The 12,665-nt window shown below is 44.1% G+C and overlaps 1 protein-coding gene across 1 annotated transcript; it reads left to right on the top strand.

Moving 5' to 3' along the window:
* The first annotated feature begins 3,484 nt into the window (after positions 1-3,484).
* LOC143864251 (uncharacterized protein At1g65710-like) lies at positions 3,485-12,192 on the top strand. The gene is made up of 4 exons (XM_077375156.1): positions 3,485-4,315; positions 4,711-4,995; positions 10,710-11,173; positions 11,482-12,192. The coding sequence occupies exons 1-4, from the start codon at positions 3,584-3,586 to the stop codon at positions 11,924-11,926; spliced, it is 1,926 nt and encodes a 641-aa protein (XP_077231271.1). The 5' UTR covers positions 3,485-3,583; the 3' UTR covers positions 11,927-12,192.
* Positions 12,193-12,665: the final 473 nt, after the last annotated feature.

Below are 12,665 nucleotides of genomic sequence, written 5' to 3'. Positions count from 1 at the left end.
GACCCGTACCCGCGGGTACACCCAGCCCGCAGGGGTACGGGTACCAATTTCATTACCCGCGGAAAAAATATATCCTTACCCAACCCGTACCCGTGACCCGCGGGTGGGTCTGGGTTGGGCGTTGGTGCCCTCGGGTGCCCGCCATTCGGTTTTTAACTGTTTATTCTTAAGGCCTAAACACTAAACAGTAAAAAATAGACTATGTGGGTGGGCCAACAAAATAAGTCAAAGCAATCATACCATGTGACTGGTACCTTTGGTTGTACCAAAACAAACACTTGTTAAAGTAAATGAAAAATTGTATGATGAATGGGCATATAAACATGTACTCATCATCCCATCCTTGATATTTGATCCAATAGCAACTGACTTGTTAAGAAGCTGTTGTTGGATTAAATATCAAGGCTTGTACATCCATTGTACCACCTTTATGTGTTCATACACCCATTCATCATATAATTTCTTTTGGTATATATATATATATATATATATATATATGAGGAAACTGTTGGTGAGCTAGCTTGCCCAATCACATGGAATCCCACATTTTGGGGAGTGATCCAAACCATTCATTTGCAAGGCGTTATCATAGATAGGGGGTGTACCAAAAATCAGCTCCATAGGATCATCCCAACCCCTCCATTTGTGGAGGACAAAAATGGGGCAGATTTGTGTCTGTCCATTTTTGTCCTCCACAAATGGAGGGATTAGGATGATCCTATGGAGCTGATTTTTGGTACACACCCCATCTATGTAAGGGCCTTTCAAATGAATGCTTTGGATCATCCTAACAAAGTGGGCCCCCATGTGATTGGGCGCTTAAGCTCACCATAAGTTTGGTGAGCTTAAAGTCCCTTACATAGATGGGGGGTGTACCAAAAATCAGCTCCATAGGATCATCCTAACCCATCCATTTGTGGAGGTCAAAATGGACAGACATTATTTGTCCACAAATCTGCCCATTTTTGTCCTCCACAAATGGAGGGGTTAGGATGATCCTATGGAGCTGATTTTTGGTACACGCCATATCTATGATAGGGCCTTGCAAATGAATGGTTTGGATCACCACAGAAAATGTGGGACCCATGTGATTGGGGCGCTTAAGCTCACCAGCTCACCAACACTTTCCTCTCTCTCTATATATATATATATATATATATATATATATATATATATATATATATATATATATGAGGAAAGTGTCTCTAGTCTCTCCCCTAGATAAGCTTATCTACTCCTCCCTTTAAAAAAACACAGTGGGCCCACGCTGTTTGGATGATCCAAAGCATTCATTTGATAGGTCCTAACATAGATAGGGTGTGCCCAAAAAATCAGCACCAAAGGGTCATCCTAGAACTTCGTTTTGTGGTGCCTTGTGGTACCCAGAATGGACACATATAAACGTCCACGTTTATATGCGTCCATTTTGGACACGGTGTGCCCAACAAAATGAAGTTCTAGGATGACCCTTTGGTGCTGATTTTTTGGGCACACCCTATCTATGTTAGGACCTATCAAATGAATGCTTTGGATCATCCAAACAGCGTGGGCCCACTGTGTTTTTTTAAAGGGAGGAGTAGATAAGCTTATCTAGGGGAGAGACTAGAGACACTTTCCTCATATATATATATATATATATATATATATATATATAGAGTTCCTAAGGTGTTACCGTGGGTATACCCGTACCCGCCCGGGTGGATTCTGGGTTCATAAAAGGCTACCCGTATCCGTGCCGGTATTTCTGATCCGTACCTGCCAGGTCTACCTGCAGTACCCATTCGGCCCCCTTACCCATTCGGCCCCCTTATAACGCAAACAGTGGGTAACTTGACGCTTATTTATGTCAAATCACGCTAAAAGCGCGCGCGGGGAGGGTGGGGGGGGGGCGGTGCGTACTGCACAACGTACCGCTGACCAACTATTTCTACGAAAAGTTGCAAACTTGCAAGGGCACAAATTAAGGAAAGAGACATATGAGATGACAGTCCAAGCACTTTGTATTTTCCATATTAGCGCCTCAATTTTGCATGTGGAAAGCAATTGTTCAAGGCTCACTTTGTTTACACATCTTTAAAGAAGAACCCAGGCAAATGAAATGGTGACACTAGAGATTAATGGTATTCTAGTCTTATATCAAGTTTTTCTAGGTTGACTCTTGCCAACGTAAAATTTTAAGTCCAAGAGTTAGTTTTGGACGCAAAATCCAAACAAACTCAATATAAAATCGGAGATACCTATACCTACCTGCTCAAAGAGGTGAAGCATCCTTCATACCTGAGTTCCCAGTGGATGATTTATTAGCCCCGCGCAGCCAAAAATTACATTGGGCCCACATTGTTTGGATGATCCAAACCATTCATTAGTCGGGCCCTGATATAGGTAGGGATCTTCTCCATAGGATGATCCTAACTCTCCGTTTTGTGGATGTTTAAAATTGACGGTACATTATAGAAATCTCCACGGATCAGAGGGTTAAGATCATCCAATGGAGAAGATCCCTATCTACATCAGGGCCCGACTAATGAATGCTTTGGATCACCCAAACAATGTGAGCCCCACTATAAATCGAGAAATTATATGGCCGTCCACCATATAATTTCTTGATTTATTATTCCATTGCTTTTGTGATTTTTAGGGTAATTATAATGATTTTTAGGCTACAGGAGATCCCAAGCAAGGAAATGGACGGTTGGGATCAATCGAAATAGGAGTCACTGTGCCATACAAGTTATTGCTGTGTCAAATGGAACATTAAGATGGCTTTTTTGAGTATTTTTAGGCCAATGGGAGAGCCGAGATAACGCATATCAAGTAGATATGATTCGGACAAAAGAGAATTTATATGATGGGTGGCCGTGAAAACACGTGAAGTCTAAAAAAGTAGGTACGGCCCACTCCATATGATGATCCAAACCGTTCATCTGTTTGGGCACAACGTAAATAGGTTGTGCCCCAAAAATCATTTATATAGGATGATCCTACCCCTCTGATCTGAATATGAAGCGCCCCAAAAATCATTTATGGAACCTTCTACAGATCGGAGGGTTAGGATCATCCGATGGAAATATTTTTGGGGCACAACCTATTTACGTTGTGCCAGAACAGATGAACGGTTTGGATCATCATATGGAGTGGGCCGTACCTACTTTTTTAGACTTCACGTGTTTTCACGGCCACTCATCATATAAATTCTCGGGATAAAAAGCCAAATACGTAAGAAGAAGAAGTAGCTATAATAGTAATAATAATAATAATCAAATCAAACAAAAATGCCAAAATATTCGCAATGGATTTCACAACCTAACGGTCAATTCCAGGGCAGTTCAATTGGAAAAACAAAAAATTAAGCAAAATGAGGTCAGAAAGTTCTGACCCCCGACAGCTAAAGCATCTAACGGCACTATTCCTCAGCATTAAGACCCAATCTCGAGCATTATCCCGCCCGTTGGAAAATTTTGAATTCGTGTCCCTTCTTATTCAAAACGTTACGTTTGAAATAAAGACCCCTTTTTTAGCCCCTACCCTTTTTTAGCCCCTACCCTCTTCTCTCTCCAATTTCTCTCCCCCAAACCAACAAAAAATGGGTAGTTGTTTGAGCAAGAAAGAGTTGCAGAAGAATAGCAGCCCTTCTAAATCATCTCCTCATCCTGATGGGTCTTGCTCTCAGCAACACAAGGACAAAATACGCCCACAAGCCAAAGGAGAAGAAAAAGAAGAAGAAGAAAAAGAAACAGTGAAGAAAGAGGTCCTCACAGCTGCGAATCCGAAGAAGAAAAGTCAAGAAAAAGCTGAAGAGAAAGCCGAATCCAACAGAGAAGAAACCAAAGAAGAATGTTGTAATGGGACCAACAACATTCGGACATCGAGCTGCACAAAAGAAGAGATAGATGCCATCCTAATACAGTGTGGGAGGCTGAGTCGCAACTCTTCCGGAAAGGGAGGAGGAGGAGGCGCTTCCCACGACAACACCAACAATCCTCGCAGCCTCAAGACGATGTATGCGGGATCCAAAAGAAGCTATGACTTTGAAAATGACTCAATTGATAAGAAGGACTACTATGAAGATAACAACAACAAGGCCCAATCTGCGAGAATTGCGCACAGGAGAACTCCTAGCAGGGAAAGGGATGAATTAAAGCGTTCTGGAAGCAGAGAGAGGAGCGGAGGAAGGAGATCGAGTCGATCCCCTGGGAGGAGAACAGAACCTCCAATAGAGAAACCAAGAACCGCCAAGATAGTCTCTGTCCCTGCCACTGCTCGTGAGACTGGCACAACCAGCATCAAAAGGGTTTCCACCAAGAGAAGTGGCGAGGTATGTGAAACAACCAACCAATTACTCCAAAAGCTTTTAAGCTATTAAATATTTTCTACTTCAACACTCCTCCTCCCTGTTTGGCCCCTCTCTTTTAGGGTTGGCCTACACTTGGCCAAGGTTTTAAATTTTAAGTTTTCCACCAAAATTTCTGCTGAAATCATGTAAATTTTGGTAAAAAAAATTAGGTAGTTTTAAAAATTTCGGCGGCAATCATGTAAATTCCTATAAATTTGGCCGAAATCCTGTAAAAAGTATGTACATATGGCACATGTGACGCGCCTTTTTTGGGTTGGCATGTGGATTTTTAATATCAATACCATGTGGAACAACCAATTCCTCCAAAAGCTTAAGCTGATGGAGAAGGCGTTATTTAATCTTTTGTACTTTAACAGGGTGGCTTGAGGAGCAGTGCATCTCCTCGGTCCCGGTCGCCTGCAAATACTAGAGCTTCAAACGAGAATTCACATCTTCATCACCCTCAGCCTTCGCTTAGCCGGAGCTCCTCTAGAAAAGCTGAGCAGTCACCATACAGAAGAAATCCCATGAAGGAAATCGATGAGAATATTCTCAAGACAGAACACCCTGCTTTGAAAAATCAAGAGCAGACCAATAACAAGATACTTAAGAACAAAGAATGCGAGGAGGGGGTGAATAAAGCTTCTCATTCGCAGTCGCAGGTAAGATGAACACGAATTCTTTCTGCGTAATACAATAATCACTGTTCTGGGTTTTCATTGTACATCTCATGGATCAGTTCTTTCTGTACTATTTCATCCCATCAATTGCTGTTCTGGGTGTTTCTCGTGCGAAATCTTGTTAGTGATCTTGTTGGAATCTAATGCTTAAAACCTTCATAGACATACATGGATGCTGTTACCTGTAACTTCTCAAAATCATATCTCAACCTTCTAAGTAATTACAAGACTCCCTTGAAAATTGAAGTTCCAAATCAATGTCCTTAAGATATTTGAAGAGTATCAACTGGGGAGAAAGTCTGAGAACTCGAGTCCTTCACCAGAAACAAAACTGTGATCTTACATTGCTAATGTTAGAAGGTGTATTGCATAGCCTAAGGGCATAGTCGTCTTTGTATGTTCTCTTTATATATAAATACTAAAGTAAGGGGGAGTAAACCCTACTTCTTCCTTTTCTCTCTAATCTCTTCTCCTCTCAACATGGTATCAGAGCCCTAGGGGTTTTTTGTGCCCTAGGGACCATTGGAGAAGCTCCCCTTCTCCTTCTCTCCTCCCTCCCTCCATCACGCTCCTCCTTCTTCTCCTTCTTCTCGCCCACCCTTCCCACTCGGCCCAGCCATTGGAGAAGCTCCCCTTCTCCTTCTCTCCTCCCTCCCTCAATCACGCTCCTCCTTCTTCTCCTTCTTCTCGCCCACCCTTCCCACTCGCCCCAGCCAATTTTTTTTTTCCGCCCCTGCTCCTCCTCCTCCTCCCTCGCTCTCTCTCTCTTCCACCCCAATCTCTTCCTCTTTCTTCCCATTTTCACCCTTCCCTTCCTTTCCCTCATTAAAACCCTCATTTTTCCCTACTAATCCCATTTCCTATCCCTCATGACACCGTAAATCCCTAACCCTCCCACCCTAAGTTCTAACCCTCTTTCTCTCTATCATCTAAATTTCTTCCGCCCCTCTTTTCTTCTTCGCTCCGCGACTCCGACCTTTCATCTTCTCCATTTATGCCCTAGAGGCCCTATTATGTCTTTTTTTTCTCCTCTCATTCGTCGGAGTCGTGCCACATTCTCTCACCACACATATAGTGGTCTCTTTATGCCCTAGAGGCCTTCTCATTTCTCTTGTCCCTTACTTTGACGTCGTGTGTTGTCTATTTTGCCTTCGTTCCTTCTATGGATCCTCCTATTGTAGACAATCCCTCTCTCAGGCAAACCTCTTCTTCTTCTACCCCTATTTTCCCTTCATCGGGTGATGCCTCCTTCCTCCCGATGACCACGGTCAAGCTTGATGGTTCCAATTACATGAATTGGAAAGTGGCGGTGGAAGTTTATCTCATTGCCAAAATGAAGGTCTACACCCATACGTCGTAACCCTCCTGCGGCTTTGGATCCCACTTATGAGCAGTGGGAAACGGATGATGCTCATATTCGTAGTTTACTCTGGCAGAGTATGATCCCACAGATTTCAGGGACTATGATGCAGCTTCCGACTGCAAAGAGGATTTGGTACTGCGGTTATGTTTTCAGGCGTCGGTAACCTCTCCCATATTAGTGCCACATATTCTGAGTGGATGCATCTTCGGCGTGGTGACACCCCTCTTTCTACATACTATGGTCAGTTCGTCTCTCAATGTCAGCAGCTCGACATTTTTCTGCCCTTGACGACAAACTTAGCCGTCGCCGCTCGGCAACGAAATCAGCTTCGAGTTGTTCAGTTTCTCGAGACCTTGGGCCCCGAGTTTATGTTTTTTCGCCAGCAGATTTATGGTTCTGGCACTATGCCTTCCCTCGAGGAGGTCTATCACCGGGCACAACAGTATCTAGGTGGAGCCTCTCTTACTCTTGCTGTTTTTTATGGTCATGCTACCGCGGCCTATGCAGTAGGAGATCGTCGTGCCCGTGGTGGTGGGATGTTTGGCCGAGGCCGTGGCCGTGACTCTAGCCGTGGCGGACGTACCATGGGTACGGATTTGTGCTACATCCTGAGCGTCGTCCCCCGCCGCCATCTCAGTTCGGGCGATCAGCGCACCTTTCTACTCTGGACGACTCTGATCCTCGAGCATCTTCCTTCGGCTTCAGCCCAGCTGTACCGTCTTTCACTCAGGCCGACTATGATGAGCTCCAGCGCCTACGCTTGGCCGCCCATCCTCCCAGTGCTGGCTTTGCACAGCCAGGTAGCACTCCTGCCTCTCTTCTCAGTAGCTCGAGATCCTGGATCATTGATTCAGGAGCCTCGAACCATGTGACAGGTATCATCACTCAGGTCTTTTCACCCTCTTTCCTCTCAGTCTATGACCCTCGCTGATGGCCGTACTACTCCCATTTCTAATACAGGGAGTACCTCTCCCTACCCTGGTCTTACCCTCTCCTCTGTGCTTTGTGTTCCCCAGTCTCCCTTTAACTTACTTTCAGTCAGTCAGCTCACTAAATATCTTAACTGCTATGTCTCATTTTATCCATCTTATTGCTTATTACAGGATCTTACGACTGGAAGGACGATTGGTAAAGGACGTGAGGTAGATGGGTTGTATCGTCTGGATGGAGGTCCCCCCCGTACCATTTTACACAGTTCTGTCGACGCCTACCAGTGGCACTGCCGCCTTGGTCATCCATGCATTGAGCGCTTACGGCACACCTCTATAGTTTCTGTTCCTATTCAGTCTTTTCAGTGCGAGGCCTGTGAACTTGGAAAACACCACCGTGTGTCTTTTCCCTCTAGGCTTGTTAGTCGGGTCTCGCACCCTTTTGCTTTAGTGCACTCTGATGTATGGGGCCCCCTGAGAACTCCTTCTATTTTTTGATATAGATATTTTGTTGTTTTCATTGATGACTATTCTCGCATGACTTGGCTGTATTTGCTTCACGATCGTTCTGAGGTTTTCTCTGTTTTTCGTACTTTTCATTCTGAGGTTACAAATCAGTTTGATTGTACCTTCAAATGCTTGCGCACAGATAATGCTAGAGAATATTTCTCCACTACCCATGGGTTCCAGGATTTTCTTTCCAGTCGGGGTATTCTCCACCAGTCTTCCTGTGCTCACACCTCTCAGCAGAATAGTGTGGCTGAAAGGAAGATGCGCTCTTTACTTGATGGGGCTCGCTCTCTTCTTATTCAGATGCGAGTTCCCAAGAGCTATTGGGGTGATGCTGTTCTTACTGCATGCCACCTTGCCAACCGGCTTCCATCCTCGGTTCTTGGTGGCTCTTCCCCCTTGATGTGTTATACCCTGGTCATGACCCCTTTCCTATCACCCCTAGGGTCTTTGGGTGTGTGTGTTTTGTTCACCACCTTGGTCCTGGCTTTGATAAGCTGGACCCTCGGGCTGAACGATGCATCTTTCTTGGGTACTCACGTGTCGGTCCTTTGTGTCTGCCGATGTCACATTCTTCGAGTCTGAGTCCTACTTTGTATCTTCTCATGAGACTCCTTCCACAGTTCCTGACTCGGACCTTCCTCTTCCCCTCCCCACCCTTCCGGCTCCTCTCCTCTCCCCTCCTGTATTAGTTCCTGAGACTATTCCTGTTTGTGATCCCTCCTCTTCACTACAGGCTCCTGAGGCTACTAAGGCTCCTCCTCCCGCTCCTCCGCAGACATATCCTCGTCGGCCGAGATCTACAGCTCATCCTCCTCTGCCTGCGCCATCGTCCTTGCAGCCGGAGATCACACCCCCCACATCTCAGGTACCTATCTCTCCTACTTCATATTCTCCCATTGCTTCTTGTACTCGTTCTCACAGTACTGCTCACCCGATTTCCTCTGTTATTTCATATGATTCTCTCACCTTGATATTTCGGAGTTTTGTTTCCTCTTTGTCCTCTGTTTCTTTGCCACAGTCTTTACCAGCTGCACTTGATCATTCGGGATGGCGTGCGGCCATGGATCTTGAGATGGAGGCCCTCCAGGCCAATAAGACATGGGAGTTAGTTCATCTTCCTCCTGAGGCTCGACCAGTTGGTTGTCGTTGGGTTTATGCCGTCAAACACTTACCTGACGGTACTATTGAGCGCCTTAAGGCGCGATTGGTGGCAAAAGGCTATACTCAGACCTTTGGTGTTGATTATTTAGAGACTTTTTCGCCGATCGCTAAGATTCTGTATATTCGTGTTCTTCTATCTCTTGCAGTTACACATGACTGGCCTCTGCATCAGTTAGATGTCAAGAATGCCTTTTTACATGGTGAGCTTACTGAGGAGGTATATATGGAGCAACCTCCTGGGTATGTTGCTCAGGGGGCGATGTCCTCTTCAGTATATGTCGGTTGCGGAAGTCTATATACGGTCTCAAGCAGTCTCCTAGAGCCTGGTTTGGACGATTCAGTGATGCTATCATGCACTATGGCATGAAGCAATGTGCAGTTGATCACTCCGTCTTCAGTTCTCATTCCACTACTGGTTGTGTGCTATTGATAGTATATGTCGATGACATCATCATTACAGGCAGTGATTCAGAGGGGATACGCAGGTTGAAAACCTTCTTGCAGAACGAGTTTTCAACTAAAGATTTGGGTCGTCTCAGATACTTTCTTGGCATTGAGGTTGCATATTCTACTAGAGGTCTCTTCTTCTCACAGAGGAAATATGTACTAGATCTTCTTGAGGAGACAGGTCATCTTGGAGTGAAACCTGCGTCTGCTCCCATGGACCCAAATGGGAAACTTCTTCCAGAAGAAGGAGATTTATTAGATGACCCTGGCAGATATAGGAGGCTGGTGGGTAAGCTCATATATCTTACAGTCACTCGCCCATATATATCATTTGTTGTTGGCTCAGTCAGCCAACATATATGAGCTCACCCCGTACTTCTCACTGGGCAGCAGTGATTCAGATTCTTCGCTACTTGAAAGAAGCACTAGGGAAAAGACTTGTATTCAAGAAGCATGGTCATACCCGGGTAGAAGGCTTCTGTGATGCAGACTGGGCAGGATCTCCAGCAAATATGAGATCTACGACTGGATATTGCACCTTTGTTGGTGGCAATCTAGTGTCGTGGAAAAGTAAGAAACAGGACATAGTCTCCAAGTCGAGTGCCCAATCAGAGTATCGTGCGATGTCTCATACCAGCGGGGAGCTTATTTGGTTACGTTCTCTCCTTTCAGAGATTGGTTTCTCTTCATCTGCTCCAGCTCAGCTGTATTGTGACAATCAAGCTGCAATTCATATAGCTACCAATCCGGTCTTTCATGAGAGAACCAAGCATATAGAGATTGATTGCCACTTCATTCGCCAAAGGATACAAAGAGGCAGATTCATGTTTCTTTCACGAGATCTGTTGATCAGTTAGCAGATGTGTTCACAAAGCCCTTAAGCTATACAAAATTGAGTGACATATGTAACAAGCTTGGAATGTACAATATATACATTCCAGCTTGAGGGGGGGTGTTAGAAGGTGTATTGCATAGCCTAAGGGCATAGTGGTCTTTGTATGTTCTCTTTATATATAAATACTAAAGTAAGGGGGAGTAAACCCCACTTCTTCCTTTTCTCTCTAATCTCTTCTCCTCTCAACAGTTAATTTGATTTGTTAGAGGGCATGTTGCCAAACTTACATCAATTGCCACTGTTAACTCTCGCCTCTTGAGAAATTCAGTTACCCAAACTCTCAGCTAATAATGCAACAGAAGTATCATCTCCAACATTTTGGATTTTCTTATTATATATAAACATTTTTTGAATGCAGAAACCTAATGAAAAAGTCATTGATGTGCAGGAGTCCCAGGACAGAAACGTGGAAATTTTGCCTGTGACAGATAGCAGTAATAGTAGAGGTGGTATAAGGGAGCAGTTAATGAGTTTCAGAACAAAGGATCAACAGCTTGAGGCAAAGATTCCAGACGTTGTAGAGGCTAAAGAGCCAATGAAGAACAGTGACATTGCAACAACAGAAACCCCCCATCCTCAGATCATAACAAGAACCAGATCTTCAAGAAGGTCCAGAGACCTAGATCTGAATTTAGATACCCTTCTCAATCCATCGTCCTCCTATGCGTCACAGCTACTTGAGGATATACAGAACTACCACCAACAGAACACTGCTTTTTCTCTCCCACCGTGTGTCTCAAAAGCCTGCTCCATCCTTGAAGCCGTAGCCGATCTTAATTCATGTACAAATCATACTCATTCATCCACTTTCTCTGAGGACAAAAGTTCTGCAGCCGATCATCGTTCTAATGGGTATGGTAACTGTGAAACAACCAATTACTCCAAGAGCTTAAACTGTTGGAGATGGCATTATTTAATCTTTTTATACTTTAACACTCCCCCTCATTTTAGGATTGGCCTACATGTGGCACATGGGGCCTCTCGTTTGGGTTGGCCATTTCATGTGGATTTTTAATATCAAGGAGTTTTAAACTTTGGACCTTTGCTGTGATACCATGTGAAAACAACCAATTACTCCAAAAGCTTAAGCTGTTGGGGGTGGCGTTATTTAATCTTTTATACTTTAACAGTAACACCTCTGCAATTGGGAATTTCTGCAGAAGGTTGGTGGTGAAGGAGGACCCATTTGTGGAATCTGAGGTGGTTGTGAATGACGACGATCTAATGGAGCCAAGCCTCCATAAGTACGTAACGGTGAGGGATTTCGGAGGGGATAGCGAGCAGCAAGAATCTGCAGGGAGCAACAGCTTCTTGGGTTACCCCTGGGCTTCTTCTTGGGAGCCCAATTCAGCTGATTCCACTGATCATTGGACTTCACTGTCAAACACAGGAGAAGAGGTAGAACAGCAGGCCTTAACTGAGACTACTAATCGTGAATTGGACGCTGGTGGAAGGAGATTAAAGCGTGGAACTAATAATAGAACAATGAGTGGCAAAAAGAGGGAGTACCATCATTCTCAATCTCAACACCATCAGGGAGGAAGTGGTGGGAATGGAAAGGTTGGAGTGAGATCCTTCTCACTTCCTATTGCTGCTGCAAGGTAAGGGCTGATTTGAGACACTAGTTCTTGAGATGATTACAAGCAAATTGCAAGCTTGCAACTTCGTTTATTTGAATCTAACAATGGCCAAAAGACTAATTGCCCTTCATTAATCTTATAAAGTTCTTTTACTTATTCATCCATATATGGTAAAAAAGGCAATGGCAGAGCAATTTTTTATCCTTTTTGTTCATTTTGAGACTTAACGTTTAGATCAATACTCAACTGTTTCTCAAGACCACCACCTGAAGGAAATTTGCTTGTTTCTAATGGACTCTGTTGTCTGTGCATCTATTATTTACAAGAGAGCACCAAGTCATGTGTAAAGAAAGTTGGTGACAATGGTAAGTCATGTATTAACAAGTTCGGTCAGTGTCTGCAAAATTATTATTTTTTGCCAAATTTAACATGGGGTGTGATATTTCCACCCCTTTTTTGTCTTGTTTAATTTTAGTTTTTGTGGAGAAAAGATATATATTAAAGCTAGGAAAAAAGGTCCTTGTAGGCAGCCTCCATACAAAGCAAGGCACAAGTAAAAAGGAGGATTATCCTTCCATATTTTACAATCCAGCCTTCATTACTCGCTCCCTTTTTTGCCAATATACACCTATAACATTGTTAACCGTACAAGGCTGGTCGGTAGCTTTCCATTGCCAGTTTTCTGAAGAAGGTAACTAGGATCAGTTGGCGTGGAGGTTCGACTTTTTTGTTGACAAATTGAATTTCAATAAGCAAATCCCATT

Source organism: Tasmannia lanceolata, unplaced genomic scaffold (assembly GCF_043159265.1).
Source record: "Tasmannia lanceolata isolate RefF3 unplaced genomic scaffold, GAP_Taslan_0.1 ptg000048l, whole genome shotgun sequence".
Taxonomy (NCBI): Eukaryota; Viridiplantae; Streptophyta; class Magnoliopsida; order Canellales; family Winteraceae; genus Tasmannia; species Tasmannia lanceolata.
Note: the sequence above shows the minus strand (reverse complement) of the source record. Positions and strands in the feature narration are given on the sequence as shown.

Bases quoted from the DNA above. Each gene is read 5' to 3' on its own strand.
- LOC143864251 (XM_077375156.1), top strand. From the start codon at position 3,584: ATGGGTAGTTGTTTGAGCAAGAAAGAGTTGCAGAAGAATAGCAGCCCT. The intron at 4,316-4,710 runs GTATGTGAAACA...GTACTTTAACAG, and splicing joins CCACCAAGAGAAGTGGCGAG to GGTGGCTTGAGGAGCAGTGC. The intron at 11,174-11,481 runs GTATGGTAACTG...GAATTTCTGCAG, and splicing joins GCCGATCATCGTTCTAATGG to AAGGTTGGTGGTGAAGGAGG.